The following is an 18,378-nucleotide window of genomic DNA, read 5'->3' as shown; positions in this document are numbered from 1 at the left end:
GCCGAAAACCCCGTTAGGCCTGGACTTATTCTCGCGAGGTTTGCCGTCCGCCCGGCCTGCACTGCGGTGTTTCCCGCGCGGGCTATCCCAGTTCGCGGGCGTACGGCGCGGCCTTTCTAACAGGCGCCGGGGCCGCCACGGTCATGGGTTTCCTGAAGCTGATTGAGATCGAGAACTTTAAGTCGTACAAGGGTCGGCAGATTATCGGACCATTTCAGAGGTTCACCGCCATCATTGGACCCAATGGCTCTGGTGAGATAAACCCGGCTGCGGCCCTGCTTAACGTCCCAGCCTGGACCCCCCCCTATCCGGCAGCACAGTAGTACAACCCAGCCTGTGCAGCCTGAAATGTCGCGAACCCTAACAGGTTCCTTGCCCTCCTGAGGGGTTCGACCTGGGCCCGCTTTTCCCGCTCGGGTGCGCTGACGCGAACCTCTTGCCCAGGTGTCAGTTGCCCGCTCTTTGTGCGACCCCCTTCCCGGCCCTAGTGGTACGGGCCGAAGTCTACGTTACCCCGCCCACTGCCCCCTGCAGCCAAAAGTGGCGCGTCCGGAGCCAGCTGCCAGTCTCTGGCCACGCAGTTCCTCCCCGGAGCAGCTGCATCCGGCCTCCACGCATTGTTTGAACCCCCCGGCAGATGTGGGACCGCTCGTGGCCCTCCCGTAGCCTCCGGGCCAAACGGTATACTTCTGCTTCATCCCAGCGCCCCCTCCCGCCTCGCGTTGGTACACTCCAATTCCTTTTTTTTTTTTTTTTCTTTTAAAAACTCTTCTCTGGAGGCGGCACTTTTGAATTTCGGACTCCGTGCTCGCGTCTCCGGAGTGCTTGGGGTCTCGACTCCCCGGCCTCAACTGAGAGGTGGGGATGCCTCGAATTCGAGGCATGCCTTTCCTACCACTGAAACCGTCAAAAGTCAGAACTCATTCGCTCGTCAAATTTATTGAATGCTTACTGCTTTATAAGGAGTTATTCAGTCAAGGTGCTGTGGAAACAGCGGAGAAGAGAATAAGCCATGCTTTCGGAGAACTTACATTCCAGAGGGGAAAGACGATAATAAAGGAGGAAATAAGTTGTTTTTCGGCTGTGATAAGTGCTGTGCAGGATTGATTTGATACAGTGATGTGATAGAGTGACTTGGATGGCTTTTTAGGAAGAGTGGTCATTAGTTAACAATACTGTATTGTATATTTTGTATATTTTAAAGTAGATCTTTAAAAAGTCACCAGAAAAAAATTAACTGTGAGGTGGTGGATGCTAACTAAACTTATTGTGGCAACCATTTTGCAATATATACAAATACAGAATCATGTTGTACACCTGAAAGTAATACAGTGTTGTATGTCAGTTATATCTTGTTAAAACTGGGAGAAAAAATAAAAAGAAAGAAAAAGGAAGGCAAGGAGGAAAGAAAGGGTAGTCAGATAAGGCCTCTATTTCATATCTAAATTCCCCATCTCTAAATTATACACCATGGAGTCCTCCCATCTACGGACATTAGAGGTCTGTTTGGAATCCTGCTGTGTTCCTTCACCTCAGAGGTGTTCTAGCTAAATCACTTTCTAGCCTGAGGGGCTGCCCTTACTGAAGTAGCTATAACTGATGGCCTTCCCTGGAGTCTTGCCTAGATATGGCTCTCTGTTAAGCAGGGTTTCTCAACAGCAGCACTATTGACATTTCCAGTGAGATAATGCTTCGCTGTGGGGTCCGTCCTTATAGGATGTTTAGTGGCATCCTTGGCTTTTACCCACTAGGATGTTTAGTGGCATTGTAAGGTGTAGGATGTTTAGTGGCATCCTTGGCTTTTACCCACTAGGTGACGGTAGCAACCCCCCCACCCCCTCCAGGTGTGACAATCAAAAATGTCTACAGGGCTTCCCTGGTGGCGCAGTGGTTGAGAGTCCGCCTGCCGATGCAGGGGACACGGGTTCGTGCCCCGGTCCGGGAAGATCCCACATGCCCCGGAGCGGCTGGGCCCGTGAGCCATGGCTGCTGAGCCTGCGTGTCCAGAGCCTGGGCTCTGCAACAGGAGAGGCCACAACAGTGAGAGGCCCGCTTACCGCAAAAAAAAAAAAAAAAAAAAAAAAAATGTCTACAGACACTACCAGATGTCCCCAGTGGGGAGGGGCAAAAATCACTCCACCCTCCCCCACCTCATTTGAGAACTACTGGCCTAGATGGCTAATGCTTGGGGTTCCACTGCAGTTTCTTAGGATTTTGGTGTGGTGGCCCCTGTGGAAAGAGCTGAGATGCACCTCTTGGCATTCAGTCTCCTCAACACGGGTAAATTTGTATACCCAGGTATTCCGAAAAGGCCCTTGGTCTGACTGGCCCTCCCTTACCCCGTTCTTTCTTTTTTTTTTTTTTTTGACGGGCAAGAAGTAGATTTTTTTTTTTAATTTATTTATTTTTAAATTTTTTACCTTATAACAAATTTAATCAGTTATACATATACATATGTTTCCATATCCCCTCCCTTTTGCGTCTCCCTCCCACCCTCCCTATCCCACCCCTCCAGGCGGTCACAAAGCACCAAGCTGATCTCCCTGTGCTATGCGGCTGCTTCCCACTAGCTATCTACCTTACGTTTGGTAGTGTATATATGTCCATGCCGCTCTTTCACTTTGTCACAGCTTACCCTTCCCCCTCCCCATATCCTCAAGTCCATTCTCTAGTAGGTCTGTGTCTTTATTCCTGTCTTACCCCTATGTTCTTCATGACATTTTTTTTTCTTAAATTCCATATATATGTGTTAGCATACAGTATTTGTCTTTCTCTTTCTGACTTAAAGAAGTAGATTTATAGGATGCTTGTGAGGGATACAAGTGGGAAGGCGAGGGAGCTCTGCTCCAAGGATTCAGTTGAGCTACATTTTTATAGTCAAAGGAAAATGGGGGAGGGGGAAGAGACTGCCTTCTTCCTCATTCTTCGAGTAGATGTCAGGCTTACATCCGACCCCATTCTTCAGTGCCCAGCTCCACAAGGCATTCTTTGATTCCCCTCAGTGAATTTCTCTCTGCCACATAGTAGACACTTGCTACATGTTCACGTTTATTCTGTTCTGTATCTTCATCACTGGTCTATGGAGTGCCCCAAAGAAGACATTCCTTGAAACATTATATCATTGTTCAGGTCATAATGCTTGTTATAAAAATGTTTACAATATTGAATGATTGCAAGTAGGGAGGCCTTTGGTTGTGAGATGTTCTTGCCATCCTTGGAGAGCATGGGAGAAGCCCAAAAGTTGGAAATGGGTGCCTAAAAGGCTGACTCCTGGTCAGTATGATGTGCTAGTCCTGCTGTGATGAGGGAGACTAAGCTAAGAGTCCAGACCTGGTTAGGATAGGATTGCCATTTATTGAGCATTCACTGTGTGGCAAGTACTTTATTTATTAGGACACTTTACATTTAAATTCTCACAGTGACCCTAGGAAGGAGATACCATTATCTTTGTTTTATAGATGAGAAGACCCAGGCACAAAGAGTTGTGATCACTTGCACACTTGATTCTCAGAGCCAGGATCAGAACCTGTGCCTGTCATACCTGTGCTCCTGCCACTCCCACAGAGAACTGTGTGCCGACCATTGTTTTAGATGCTTTACCCATGAGTCATGGTTTTTCAGATTTTCCAGGTGTGGGAAAGGAAGGTCAGCTAAGAAGTGGTGAAACTAAGATTAGAACCTGGTCTGTTGGACTAGAACCCAAGCTCTTTTTTTTTTAAATTTTATTTATTTATTTTTGGCTGTGTTGGGTCTTCGTTTCTGTGCGTGGGCTTTCTCTAGTTGCAGCGAGCGGGGGGCACTCTTCATCGCGGTGCGCGGGCCTCTCGTGTTGTGGAGCACAAGCTCCAGATGCGCAGGCTGAGTAGTTGTGGCTCACGGACCTAGTTGCTCCGCAGCATGTGGGATCTTCCCAGACCAGGGCTCGAACCTGTGTCCCCTGCATTGGCAGGCAGATTTTCAACCACTGCGCCACCAGGGAAGCCCCTAGAACCCAAGCTCTTAATCACTGTCTTGTTTTGCCTCTGTGGAAGGACCTGGGCTGCCATTTTTATAGCTGGGTAGAAGGGTTTTAGAAATCAGGTCCTCAGTTCAAGGTCAGATAGCATGTTGGGGGGAATCTTGAGATAGAATTTATAGAGATTAAACTATTCCCTACCCCCAACCCCGGTCTAAATTTTTTTTAATATATTTTTTTCTGAGTCTAAAATAGAGAAAGTAAAAACTGTGACTCCACTACTGAAAAGATAATCACTCTTAATGTTAAAAACCTTATTTATTTATTTGAATAGTGAATATATGCACATGGTATAAAATTCAGAAAATCCCAAAGGATATACAGTAAAAAGGAAGATTCTCTCCCTTCTCTGACTTGTTACCTATTTTCTTTCCCAGAAATGACGACTGTTACACTGTTTATATTTTTATGCCTTTCCGTCTCCCCAAGTTTTGTTGTTGTTGTTGTTTTTAAATTTTTTGGCTGCATTGGGTCTTAGTTGTGGCATGCAGGATCTTTCGTTGCAGTGCGCAGGCTCTTCGTTGCGGTGTGTGGGCTTCTCTCTAGTTGTGGCGCGTGGGCTCATAGGTTGCAGTGCGTGGGCTCTCTAGTTGTGGCGGGCTTAATTGCCCCGCGGCATGTGTGATCTTAGTTCCCCTACCAGGGATCGAACTGGCGTCCCCTGCATTGCAAGATGGATTCTTAACCACTGGACCACCAGGGAAGTCCCCCCAAGTTTTTTTTTTTTTTTTTTTTTTTTATTAATTTATTTATTTTTGGCTGTGTTGGGTCTTCGTTTCTGTGCGAGGGCTTTCTCCAGTTGTGGCAAGCGGGGGTCACTCTTCATCACGGTGCAGAGGCCTCTCACTATCGCGGCCTCTCTTGTTGCAGAGCACAAGCTCCAGACGCGCAGGCTCAGTAGTTGTGGCTCACGGGCCTAGATGCTCCGCGGCATGTGGGATCCTCCCGGACAAGGGCTCGAACCCACGTCCCCTGCACTGGCAGGCAGATTCTCAACCACTGCGCCACCAGGGAAGCCCCCCCCCAAGTTTTGATTATGAAACTTTTCAAACTTACCCCTGTGTTTTACTTAATCATTTGAAAGTAAATTGCAGACATAATGATGTTTCACCCCTAAAGGATTCAGCATTCATCTACTAAGATTACCATTCTCCTGTTTACCAGTATACCATTATCACACCTGAGAGAATTAATTTCCTCATGTCATCAGTTATCCAGTTTATATTCAAGCTTCCCAAATTGCTCCCCAAAATGCCTTTTTGGGATTTTTTTGGAACCAGAATCCAGTCAAAGTTTGTGTGCTGCCTTTGCTTATGTCTCAGTAATCTCTGTATCCTGGAATGGTTCTCCCCAAAAGACATTGACTTTTTAAAAAGACCAGACCAGTTGTCTTGTAGAATATCCCACATTCTTTGTTTGTCTTAAGGTTTCTTCATGGTGTCATTTACCATGTTTCTCTAACTGCTGTATTTCCTATAAACTGGAAGGTAGGTTTGTTTAGATTCAGGTCAAATATTTTAGGTAAGATACTTCATAGGTGAATGTTGTATCACTATAGGAATATGCCTTTTTAAAAAAATTATGTTAAAATACACATAACATAAAATTTACCATTTTAACCATTTTTGAGTGTACAGTTCAGTAGTGTTAAATATATTCACATTTTTGTGCAACCAATCTTCTGAACTTTTTCATCTTGCAAAACTGAGACTATACTCATCAAATAACAGCTCTGCATTTTCCCCCTTCCCTCAGCCCCTGTGTGTTTTTTTTTTTAAACTTGGTTGAGATCAAACTATGTTGAGTTTTGTATCATGCTTGTTTCTCCTATTGTGGGTATTTTCCCATGTCATCAAAGGTTGTAGAGGGACTTCCCTGGCTAATACTCCACACTTCCAATGCAGGGGGCGTGGGTTCGATCCCTGGTTGGGGAACTAAGATCCCACATGCTGCACGCCATGGCCAAAAAAAAAAAAAAAATGTAGAACGATTTATTCTGTGAATATACCATTTCCTTAGATGGGGTTCTAGTTTTTGGCTGCTGTAAGTGGTAACTGCAAAGGAGCTGTTTTTCTAAGCCTTTGATCCAGGGCTTTGGTCAGGCCCAGCCTTTACAGGGGCAAAGCAGTATTTTGTCCTCCTGTTAGTCTGTGCACTGAGTGGTTAGGGAACATTTATGTTCTTGTCAATGTCTCCTTTATTCCTTTTCCTCTCCCCTTCTTCGTGACTTCCCCTCCTCTACTTTGTCCTGTCCTCCCTTAGGTAAGTCAAATCTCATGGATGCCATCAGCTTTGTGTTGGGTGAGAAAACCAGCAACCTGCGGGTAAAGACCCTGAGGGACCTGATCCATGGAGCTCCTGTGGGCAAGCCAGCTGCCAACCGGGCCTTTGTCAGCATGGTCTACTCTGAGGAGGGTGCTGAGGACCGCACCTTTGCCCGTGTCATTGTTGGTGGGTGAGGCTGGCCAGAGGTTCTCCTTGGGTCCACGGGCATCGGGGGGTGGCTAGACTAGTTTGTTGGGGTAGGAGGGAGGCCTAACCCTCGGTTGACTCATGCATTGTCTTGTAGGGGGTTCCTCTGAGTACAAGATCAACAACAAAGTGGTCCAGCTACATGAGTACAGTGAGGAATTAGAGAAGTTGGGCATTCTTATCAAAGCTCGTAACTTCCTCGTCTTCCAGGTGGGCATTTTTAACAATTATTGGCTACCTGCTTTTTGTTCTATCCCCACTGGACCTGCTCCATCTCTGGCCTCATCATCTCTCCCCTGAACTAATGTAACAGCTTCCTCGCTGGGCTTCCCGACTCCAGTCTTGCCCCTTCCTGTTCATCCCCTAGGCCAGGATCATCTTATGGGAGCACAAATATGTTTCTTTCCCTCCTCTCCTTAAAACATTTCAGTGATTTCTCATTGCCTTCTGATGGCAGTTCTCAAATTGTAGTCTCCAGATCGGCATCAACTGGGGACATGTTAGAAATGCACATTCTCAGGCCCTACCCCAGACATATAGGGGCAGAGACTATGGGGTGGGGCCCAGCCATTTGTGTTTTCCCAGGCTCTCCAGGTTATTATGATGTACGCTAAAGTTTGAGAACCGTTGCCTTAGCATGAAATCCAACTCCTGTCATTCATGAAACACCACCCTTTGGTGCTTGCTCACCTCACTAGCCTCATATGCCATTACTCTTCCCTTCTAGCCCTGCCCTCCAGCCTAATTAAGCCTTTTACAGTTTCCCAAATTCACCTGCTTTCTTTGGCCTGCAGGCCTTTGCAATATTAATTTTCCTCTATGTGGAATAACCTCGTCTCTCTTACTTTCTTGGTTAGTTTCTTTCTTGGTTAGTTTCTTCGCCATCTTCCAAACTCATCTTAGATGTCACCTTTGGGAAACCTTCCTACATAGGTACCCCTACCAGTCTCCTACCCTCGAGCTTCATTTAGTTCTTTGTGCTACTGGTGTCACTGCACGTAACACACGGTGTTGTCTGTGCTTCTATCTCTTCTGTTCCCCACGTACCTCAAAAGGCAGGGAATGTGTCCTCAAAGCTCAGTGGTGAAATGTGGCACCCACTGTGTGGAAGGGATCAGTGAACTTTTTCTGAATGATTGAGTGGGAGTGGGTAGCGGGAACTGGACTGGCTAGGGTCTAAGTGGGGAGAGTGTTTTGACCTTTACTAGGGTGCTGTGGAATCTATTGCCATGAAGAACCCCAAAGAGAGGACAGCTCTTTTTGAAGAGATCAGTCGCTCTGGGGAGCTGGCCCAGGAATATGACAAGCGAAAAAAGGAAATGGTGAAAGCTGAAGAGGACACGCAGTTTAATTACCATCGCAAAAAAAACATCGCAGCTGAACGCAAGGAGGCCAAACAAGAAAAAGAAGAGGTAGGTGACCAGGTTGCCTCTGGGCTCTGAGAGGCCAGATTTAAGCCAGTGCCTTACTGATGCACCCCTGCCTCCACACCCCTATTTGCACAGGCTGACCGCTACCAGCGCCTGAAGGATGAGGTGGTGCGAGCTCAGGTACAGTTGCAACTTTTCAAACTTTATCATAATGAAGTGGAAATCGAGAAGCTCAACAAAGAACTGGCCTCTAAGAACAAGGAGATCGAGAAGGACAAGAAGCGCATGGACAAGGTAGAGGATGAGCTGAAGGAGAAGAAGAAGGAGCTGGGCAAAATGATGCGGGAACAGCAGCAGATTGAGAAGGAGATCAAGTAAGTGGCAGGCCTGGGTATGTGACTTGTGGAAAGCCAAGAGGCTGTGCTGTTTCCTAGGGCTCCTCTGAGCCCAGAGCCCAGTGCCTGTACTAGTTTCTCTATCTTCCCCTTGACTTGCTTTGGCTAGAATCAGACACATTAGTTGACTTGCATTTTAGACAAATAGAGTATTTAAGTACTCAGACTCCGGGTAGATAGGTACTCAGAAGAGGAGAACTTGAAAGGGGTGGTGGCTTTGCCAAGTGAGAGGGAGTGATGGGAAGCCACTCGTGGCTGTAGTCTCTTCCTAGAAGAGGAAAACTGGAGCTTGAAGTTTAAAGGACAGAAATTTGAAAAGGTTAAGTCAGATTACATGAACACAGGTTACTCTTGGGAGTGGTTACTGAGGGGCCTGACCTGGCTAGGGTTGAGGCAGGGGTGGTAGCTTTACCTTATAGAGTGGCTGGAATGCCAGGCCGAAGCCATCATTTCTAGGGAATAGCCCCTTTTTTGAGGATCTGTGGGGCATTAGGCCCTTGTTCTTTTAGGCACTTCCCTGAGGCTTGGAGTTTAGGCCCCCTTTGGATTAAAAAGCCTTGGAACCCTCCCTTCTCCCACAGTGCTAACTGGTTTCCCCCTTCCCCTCTCGCAAAAGGGAGAAGGACTCAGAGCTGAACCAGAAGCGGCCTCAGTACATCAAAGCCAAGGAGAATACCTCCCACAAAATCAAGAAGCTGGAAGCAGCCAAGAAGTCCCTACAGAATGCTCAGAAGCATTACAAGAAGCGTAAAGGTGACATGGATGAGCTAGAAAAGGAGATGCTGTCAGTGGAGAAAGCCCGGCAGGAGTTTGAGGAACGGATGGAAGAGGAGAGTCAGAGTCAGGGCAGAGATTTGACCCTGGAGGAGAATCAGGTAAGCTCTTGCGGGGGTGGGGAGTAGAGAGATCGCTGGGCTGATATGGACTGACTTGGTCATCCCTGTCCTCCTTCCCTGTCCCTGACACAGGTGAAGAAATATCACCGGTTGAAAGAAGAAGCCAGCAAGAGAGCAGCTACCCTGGCGCAGGAGCTTGAGAAGTTCAATCGAGACCAGAAGGCCGACCAGGACCGGCTGGATCTGGAAGAGCGGAAGAAAGTAGAGACAGAGGTGGGCATGCCGTACAAGATTAGGAGTGATGGTCCAGAGAAAAGGAAGTAAAGATAGTCTTAACAGTACTGACAATAGCTAACATCTAGCAAGCACTTACTGTGTGCTAGACACTGTTTTTTACATGTATGCAGTCATTTAATTCCTCATTTTCCAAATGAGGAAAGTACAGCACAGAGGTGAAGTAATTTGCCTAAGGTTATTAAGTGGCCAAACTGGGATGTGAACCTGGGCAGTCTAGCCCACACTTTTTTGGTTCGATCCTCTCTTGATTGGTGAGGAAGTTAGCCCAGGCTGGGTAGAACACCTATGAGAGGGTTTCATAGGGCCCAAGGTGACCCCATCAGTTAGCAGAGCCACATTGAACACCATCTTTGTGTCTGCTTTTTTTTTTTTTTTTTTTTTTTAAGATTTAATTTGATTTATTTTTGGCTGCGATGGGTCTTCATTGTCGCACACGGGCTTTCTCTTTTTGTGGCGAGTGGGAGCTACTCTTTGTTGCAGTGTGCCGGCTTCTCCTTGCGATGGCTTCTCTTGTTGCGGAGCACGAGCACTAGGGTGCTCGGGCTTCAGTAGTTGTGGCTCGTGGGCTTAGTTGCTCTGCAGCATGTGGGATCTTCCCAGACCAGGGATCGAACCCGTGTCCCCTGATTGGCAGATGGATTCCTATCCACTGCACCACCAGGGAAGTCTCTGTGTGTCTGCTTTTTAATGGGCCTCCTGCACTAGTGACCCATTGTCCGTGACTGTTGGGCTCTTGGATGAGCAGGCACATGGTGGGTGGTGAGCCAGGGCCCCATGGTCTTGGAGTTAACTTACTCAGCCTATGGTGATGTAGTGTATTTGTCTTTCTCCCAGGCCAAGATCAAGCAAAAGCTGAGGGAGATTGAAGAGAATCAGAAGCGGATTGAGAAACTGGAGGAATACATCACAACTAGCAAGTATGTGGCCTTGTAACCTTTCCTCTTACTTCCAGGCCTGTTCTTGTGAACCCTTCCTGTCCTGCCCCTCTCCAGGCAGACCCACAGAGTCCCTCTCGGCCAGGAATATTTTCTGGCCAGCCAGGGTAACCCTTGTGTTTCCTTACTTTGTAGGCAGTCCCTCGAGGAGCAGAAGAAGCTAGAGGGGGAGCTGACAGAGGAGGTGGAGATGGCCAAGCGGCGAATTGATGAGATCAATAAGGAGCTGAACCAGGTGATGGAGCAGCTGGGGGATGCACGCATTGACCGCCAGGAGAGCAGCCGCCAACAGCGAAAGGCAGAAATTATGGAAAGCATCAAGCGCCTGTACCCTGGCTCTGTGGTAAGAGTGGAGAGGGAACTCATTTCCTGAGCACTTACTTTCACACTCACTGTCAGATAATTTTCACAGCAGCCCTGTGAGGACAGGATTGCTAGTCCCATTTTTACAGCTGGGGAAACTGAGGGTCAGAGAGGTTAAATGACTCGCTCAAAACAGCGTAGCTTCTAAGTATTAAGAACTGCAATTCAGGGACTTCCCTGGTGGGGCAGTGGTTAAGAATCCGCCTGCCAGCGCAGGGGACACAGGTTCGATCCCTGGTCCGGGAAGATCCCACATGCCTCAGAGCAACTAAGCCTGTGCGCCTCAACTACTGAGCCTGTGCTCTAGAGCCCGAGCACCACAACTCCTGAAGCCGTGTGCTTAGAGCCCGTGCTCCGCAACAAAAGAAGCCACCGCAGTGAGAAGCCCGCGCACCACAACGAAGAGTAGCCCCTGCTCACCACAGCTAGAGAAACCCTGCATGCAGCAACGAAGACCCAACACAGCCAAAATAAATAAATAAATAAAATTAGAAAAAAAACTGCAGTTCAGACCCAACTTGTTCTGATTCTTAACCTCGTGTTCTTTTCATCACACCAGTTGTATCTTTCTGAAAGTTTTGTCTTGCTTGTGTCCACTCCTCTGTGGGAGGTGGGGAAACTGGAGAGGGCTTGGGGAAGGGAAGGGGACACAGGGCAGGAATTAGCTCCCAGGAAGTAGCTCTGTGCAGGCATCAGTATGAGCTTCTTTGGCAGGTAACAACCAGCTCATTCATTAGGCTTTATCAGATCTCTTGGCCTCTTAAACCAAATCCTGAGTCCCCAGATTCCCTGAATATTATTCCTCTATTGCTGTAATTCCATCCCTGGGTTCAACTTAATTGAGTTCCACAACTATTTCCTGATCTTTCCTATAGACACTGCTGGGGAGTTGGTAAGAAGGAGTTAGACTCAGTCACTGCCCTTAAAGATGTTACCCTTTATCTGATAGTTCTTAGGGAACCATGGTTGATTTGGGGGGCATGGGGGAAGTGAACTGAACAAAGAGATTTAGTTTGCTGGGTGTTTGTGAGAATTTGATATAATGCATATAGGGTCTCTGACATAATGCCTGGGTGGCAGTGGTCTGTGAAATGGTAAAAGTGAGGTTTAGAAAGATGATTTTTGGATTCAGACATGACTGCCTGAAGTTGTTGTTGCTTTAAAGCCAAAGTAGGTTTTTCTTCTGTAGTGTGGGGGCTGTGTTCCTGATAGAAATTCTGACCTGTTCCCACCCCCTTCCAAGCTGGGAATTGGGGTTCCTAAGCCAGCTCCCAAAAGCCTCATGCTTCACTTTTCTCTTCTGACTTTCCCTAGTACGGCCGCCTCATTGACCTCTGCCAGCCCACACAAAAGAAGTATCAGATTGCAGTAACCAAGGTTTTGGGTAAGAACATGGATGCCATTATCGTGGACTCAGAGAAGACAGGCCGGGACTGTATTCAGTATATCAAGGAGCAGCGTGGGGAGCCTGAGACCTTCTTGCCTCTTGATTACCTGGAGGTGAAGCTGGTGGTGATGGGGTCAGGGCAGTGTGAGAGGGCTGCTCCTCCTAGCCCTCCGTGTTCTGCCATTTAACTGAGCTTCTTCTCACAGGTGAAACCTACAGATGAGAAACTCCGGGAGCTGAAGGGGGCCAAGCTGGTGATTGACGTTATTCGCTATGAGCCACCTCACATCAAAAAGGCCCTGCAGTACGCTTGTGGCAATGCCCTTGTCTGTGACAATGTGGAGGATGCCCGCCGCATTGCCTTTGGAGGCCACCAGCGCCACAAGGTATGGATTCCCTTGCCCATATTGGAGTTGGACAGGCTTAGTATTGGCGATTCCTCTGTTTAGCTTCTCCCCTCTCTTCTCTTCTCCCTGCTGTATGTAGACAGTGGCACTGGATGGTACCCTGTTCCAGAAGTCAGGGGTGATCTCTGGCGGGGCTAGTGATCTGAAGGCCAAGGCCCGGCGCTGGGATGAGAAAGCAGTAGACAAGTTGAAAGAGAAGAAAGAGCGGTTGACAGAAGAGCTGAAGGTAAGCCATAGGCAGGGCTGTCCCTAAGAATGGGGGTCCGAAGCCCAGGCCAGCCGGCCACCTTCTTACCACCTAGCCCCTCTCTCTTGTCCACTTTAGGAGCAGATGAAGGCAAAGCGGAAAGAGGCAGAACTGCGTCAGGTGCAGTCTCAGGCCCATGGACTGCAGATGCGGCTCAAGTACTCACAGAGTGACCTAGAACAGACCAAGACACGACATCTGGCCCTGAATCTGCAGGTGGGGCCTGGCCTTCAGCCCTGTTTGCCTAAAGCCATCCTCACATTCCTGGCCTAGGTTTTTCTGGGGGTGGGGAACTTGTCCCACTTCCTTTGGGGAGCCAGACATAGCATAGAGTCAGACAAACAGGGGTTCAGATCTTGGCTCTGTATGACATTAGGCAAGTTACTAAACCTCTGTGTTGTATCTGTTCAAATCTTTTTTTTTTTTTTTTTTTTTTTTTGCGGTACGCGGGCCTCTAACTGCTGTGGCCTCTCCCATTGCGGAGCACAGGCTCCAGACGCGCAGGCTCAGCGGCCATGGCTCACGGGCCCAGCCGCTCCGCGGCATGTGGGATCTTCCCCGACCGGGGCACGAACCCGTGTCCCCTGCATCGGCAGGCGGACTCTCAACCACTGCACCACCAGGGAAGCCCTGTTCAAATCTTTTGCTCACTTTTATATTGGTTTGTAAGTTTTTTGAAAAATATATTCCAGAAACAATATCTTTGTCAAACATATGTATTGCAGATACTCAAAAGACAAAACAAAACAGGAAAAAAAAACAAAAAAACAAACAAACCTCTCAGTGTCAATTTTTTCATCTTAATCTGTAAAGTGGGAGTTAGAATTATAGGGTCCTTACAAAGATTGAATGAGTTAATACATGTGAAGTATTTAGAGTGATTCCTCATAGCCAGTGAATGTTCAGTAAATGTTAGGTGCTATTAACATAACTAATTCATTCAACAAATATTTGAGTTCCTTCTGAAAGTTTTCAAAGTGAACTACAGATATTTCAGTCCCTGTGGGTGGGGGTACTTTTATAGATACAGTAATGTGTTTGATTATGAGTGCTTCCCCAACTCACCCTGGAGGTTTATGTAATATGTAGTATATGTATCATTTTTCTAAAATCAAAAAGTCTGAATTCCAAAACATATCTCGCCCCAGGGGTTATTGATGAGGGAGTGTGGACCTGTAAGTAATGATGTTTACTGTGTGCCCAGCCTTTTGGATTGAAGCTGGCTGACTAGAGGCCAGGGAGGAAGCCATGTGATGGTCCAAGTGAGAGATGATGCAACCTTAACAGCAGTGCTAAGTCAGGTTCTCTCAGCATGTGGCGAGTTAGCCCTTTTTGTCCATGGGGCTACTATACTCAAGGTGGCTCTTTTTCTCCAAGGATCCTGGTCTCTTTTGTCCTCTCAACCCCGTTTCCTTCAGGAAAAGTCCAAGCTGGAGAGTGAGCTAGCGAACTTTGGGCCTCGAATCAATGATATCAAGAGGATCATCCAGAGTCGAGAGAGGGAAATGAAAGACTTGAAGGAGAAGATGAACCAGGTTGGTAGAGGATGAGCCATGCCAGCATGTGCATCAGGGCAGGACTGAGGCTGGAAGCAGCACTCTGACCCAGAGGGCCTTTTCTCTCCCTTGCTTCCCCCCCTCAGGTAGAGGATGAGGTATTTGAAGAGTTTTGTCGGGAGATTGGTGTGCGCAACATCCGGGAGTTTGAGGAAGAGAAGGTGAAGCGGCAGAATGAAATCGCCAAGAAGCGGTAGGTGGAAGTGTGGTTAGAAGGGGAGACTGGGGTGCCCTTGAGCCCCTAGCCTGACATCTGGGAAGTCAAATGCCATCGTAAGGCAGGGAGCAGCTTTTACAACGATGGGCATTTATGGTATGTCAGCCTTAAAGAACAGGGACATCAGGGAAGCATGTGGCACAGTATAGGGATTAGGAGTACCAACTTTAAATGTGGTTTTCCTGGGTTAAAGTCCCAGCTCCATGGTTCATTTATCTTGGGCAGTGACTTGACCTCTCTAAGCCTGTTTCCTTATGCATCAAGTGGGATAATTGTGATACCTATCTCATAGAATTGTTGGGGTGGATCAGAGGTTGGGCTTAATCCTTATAAAGTATTTAGCATGATACTTTGCACCTACTAAGAGCAATAGATATTAGCTTTTTTTTTTTTTTGGTCGCGCCATGTGGCTTGCAGGATCTCAGTTTCCCAACCAGGGATTGAACTTGGGCCATGGCAGTGAAAGCACCGAATGCTAACCACTAGACCACCAGGGAACTCCCAATAGATATTAGCTTTTATTATTGTCATTGTCCTGATGGGTGATGTGGGAGAGGAGGACCAAAGTTCTAGGTTGGAAGAATAGTAAGAACAAAGCAAGTTTCTCCTTTCTTTCCCACTTTAGTTTATTCATTTGTTCAACAAACCTTGTTTGAATACCTACTTGTGCCAAGTTGTCCTGTGCTAGGTATTGGAGAGAGTGGGGAGATGAGGGTAAGATAGGTGAACACAACACAGTCTCTCTGAAGGAGGTCACCCCCTGGACCCAGGGCTTCAGTCAGCAGTTCAGCTAGACCATCACCCATACAGTAACTGTTCATTGCTCTCCTACCCCCAAGTCAGGCTCAAGGGATATAGAATTGAATCAGAGACTGTCCTTGTCCTCAGGGAGTTATGGAGTAAAGAGGAAGACAAACAAGTAGATCAGCAGTTTCAGAATGATGCCGTACTTGAGGTAGATAGAAAATACAGAGGAAAATGTTCAAGGAGCTGCAAATCAACAAAAGGAAAAATAAAAACCTAGAGACCCAGTAGAATAATGGAGAGAGGATGTATTAGCATTTCAAGGAAAGAGAAGCTCGAATGGCTAATAACTGTGAATTGATGTTCCATCTCATTCCTAATTAGAGAAAATGCGAATTAAAACAATCTAGCAGTATTTGGTGAAAATAAGTCTACACGAGCCCAATGACAGCAAAGCCACTCCTGAGTCTATATCCCAGAGAGAGTCTTGGCCACAGGGTGACAAAGAGACACATTCAAAGTTGTTCATCTTGGCATAATTTGTAATAGTGGGACATTGGTGGCAATGTAGACGGCCATCACTGCAGAGAAGTATAAGTTAAATATGATGACTATACAGACTATGGAATACTGTGTAGCAGTTCAGACAAGAACTAGATTTACAGGCAGTAACAGGATAAATTTATAACACTGTACATTTGTATAAATTTAAAAACAAAACAACATTTTACAAGGATATGCATTTTTAAGGTTATATACGTATGTATGTATGTGTGTGTATGTATGTCACTTTGGTGTACATGCTCACTGTAGGGAAGATAATAGGAGTAGAAATCAGATTGAACCAAAGGAGAAAAGGGAAAGGTCTTGTACAGACAGCGATCATAAGTGTTTTATGGACTATGGGGTATGATTATACCAAAAAGGGAGGAACCCAACAAAGTGTAATAGGAACTAAGAACCTGCTCACAATCGTTGGGAAAGGTTTTATAGACCAAGGAGTGATGAACTGGAGATCTGTAGAGTGAGTAGGATTTAGCCAACCTGGCAGTAGACAGAAGAAGGGAGTTCCAAGCAGTGAGAACAGCATGCTCAGAGGTGTGAGAGAGCGTACCTTGTTCTGCAAACTAAGTATTGAATATCTGGAGCAGAAAAATGGGGTCAGGAGGAAGGCGGAGGTGTTGGAGAGGTCAGCAGGGGCCAGATCACAGAAAGCTTTGTGAGTCATGCTTAGGAGATTGAACTTAAAATTGCATAGCTCAAAATTATAGAGTTAATTACATCCCATTTGGATTATAGTGACTAATAGGTTTAAGCTGCTAGCATGACATCTGGCAGCATCTGTCACACCATACTGGGGGGTGGAGGGACAGTTGGAAGTTAGACCTGCCTGTCCTGCTAGCATCTGTGTATGCTGGTTACATACTCTTGAGTTTCTATAGAGATGGGGAGGAGGGAACTAGCAGGAATCTATTTTCTCCATTTTTTTTTTTTTTTTTTTTTTTTTTTTTTTTTTACTACCCAAGCTCTGCCCCTTTAGAGATTCTGGAATGTTGGGGCAGAGGTGTATGCGGGGGTTTGGGGGTAGTTGGAAAGAGTCAAAGCCCATGAACTGAATATGAACTGAATACAGCCAGTATACCTGGAGGTGGTGATGATAACTAAAATTTGTTGAGTACTTATTGTGTACCAGGCATGGTTCTAAGGACTTTATACATATTGACTCCCAATAACTCTGAGGTAAGTACTATTAATATTTCCATTTTTCAGGTGAGGAAACAGGCATGGAGAGTATGACTAACTTGTCTGAGATTCATTACTAGTAAATGGCAGAGTTGAGATACCAGTCCCCTTATCCCACCACATTATATTGCAAGGATGCCAGGAGAAGAAACCCAGGTTTTGGTGTTTACACCCGGGATCTAATGTCTCTTTGCCAGCTCTGTGGCCTTGGGCAAGGTCTTTTACCTCTTGGCCCAAGTTTCCTCATTTGTAAAATTAAGATAATAATGCCTTCTTGTGGAGCTGTTCATTAGAGGATTAGAGGTAATGTATGTAAATTACATAGAAGCTTAATAAATAGGAATTATCATAGCTGGTGGGTTCAGGTGGACCTTTTTGTGCCTCCTTCTAGGAACTCCGAATGGGGGCTCCAGTGTTTAAAGGAGGATTCATGGAGTTTGGCCCAATCTCCTCTGCCTTGTGCCATATCTACAAAGCTAGGCCAAGGAACTTAGTTCTGTAACTTCAGGGGACAGTTTTATGTGGATGAGCTGAGTGGTGACTAAAATTCAGCAGTAACTGAGTCCCTGTGCCCTAGGCCTAGTTCTCCTTTCTCCCCACAGTTTGGAGTTCGAGAATCAGAAGACTCGCTTGGGCATCCAATTGGATTTTGAAAAGAACCAACTGAAGGAGGACCAGGATAAAGTACACATGTGGGAGCAGACAGTGAAAAAAGATGAAAATGAGATAGAAAAGCTCAAGAAGGTAAGGAAGGAGACCATGAAAAACTAAACTAAAAGCTAAGAGGAAAAATTGGAAGAGATAATATCCATAATTTATAAAGCCCTCTTCTAAATAAGAAAAACACCAAGACCTAGATAGGGAGAAAAAATGAGTAAGTGGCACAAACAGTTCAAGAAGAGATTCAAATAACCCATAAACACATATATATAATTTAGCCTTAGTAGAAATCAAAGGAATGCAAATTAAAACAATTATGTGTAATTTGTTTCCTATCACATCACCCAAGATTTTTTTTTTTTTTAAATGATACTGGCCATGACGCACAAAACCAGCATTCTTAGGCCATATGGCACCATCCATTGAGAGTCTTCAGAATACATTTCTCCTCAGTAATACATGAGGAAATCCAAAATGCTGGCACATAGGTTGATGTTTTTGTTTTGTTATTTATTTATTTATTTGGTTGTGCTGGGTCTTAGTTGCCGCAGGCGGGCTCCTTAGTTCTGGCATGCAAACTTAGTTGCGGCATGCGTGTAGCATCTAGTTCCCTGACCAGGGATTGAACCCAGGCCCCCTGCATTGGGAGTGTGGAGTCTTATCCACTGCGCCACCAGGGAGGTCCCCCAGGTTGTTTATTTTTTAATTTAAAAAAAATTATTATTATTATTTTT

The 18,378-nt window shown here is 46.3% G+C and overlaps 1 protein-coding gene across 3 annotated transcripts in view; it reads left to right on the top strand.

The window, feature by feature from the left end:
• The first annotated feature begins 61 nt into the window (after positions 1 to 61).
• The window catches only part of SMC1A (structural maintenance of chromosomes 1A), a 35,572-nt gene continuing 17,255 nt past the window's right edge, over positions 62 to 18,378 (top strand). Inside the window, exons 1-16 of one of the 3 annotated variants that reach the window (XM_082609020.1) lie at positions 62 to 252; positions 6,278 to 6,466; positions 6,585 to 6,697; positions 7,696 to 7,899; positions 7,993 to 8,231; positions 8,869 to 9,127; positions 9,221 to 9,361; positions 10,220 to 10,302; positions 10,456 to 10,663; positions 11,998 to 12,183; positions 12,277 to 12,456; positions 12,557 to 12,703; positions 12,803 to 12,940; positions 14,143 to 14,259; positions 14,367 to 14,473; positions 17,587 to 17,728. In XM_082609020.1, the coding sequence (XP_082465146.1) occupies positions 144 to 252; positions 6,278 to 6,466; positions 6,585 to 6,697; positions 7,696 to 7,899; positions 7,993 to 8,231; positions 8,869 to 9,127; positions 9,221 to 9,361; positions 10,220 to 10,302; positions 10,456 to 10,663; positions 11,998 to 12,183; positions 12,277 to 12,456; positions 12,557 to 12,703; positions 12,803 to 12,940; positions 14,143 to 14,259; positions 14,367 to 14,473; positions 17,587 to 17,728 (2,562 nt within the window). In that variant the 5' untranslated portion in view covers positions 62 to 143. The remainder of the gene's footprint in view (positions 253 to 6,277; positions 6,467 to 6,584; positions 6,698 to 7,695; positions 7,900 to 7,992; positions 8,232 to 8,868; positions 9,128 to 9,220; positions 9,362 to 10,219; positions 10,303 to 10,455; positions 10,664 to 11,997; positions 12,184 to 12,276; positions 12,457 to 12,556; positions 12,704 to 12,802; positions 12,941 to 14,142; positions 14,260 to 14,366; positions 14,474 to 17,586; positions 17,729 to 18,378) is intronic. The other 2 variants (XM_082609021.1, XM_082609022.1) reach the window with 2 other exon arrangements.

Source organism: Mesoplodon mirus (genome assembly GCF_964341445.2).
Source record: "Mesoplodon mirus genome assembly, chromosome: X".
Classification (NCBI taxonomy): Eukaryota; Metazoa; Chordata; class Mammalia; order Artiodactyla; family Ziphiidae; genus Mesoplodon; species Mesoplodon mirus.
The sequence above is the reverse complement of the archived record's forward strand: the minus strand, read 5'-3'. Positions and strand labels throughout refer to the sequence as shown.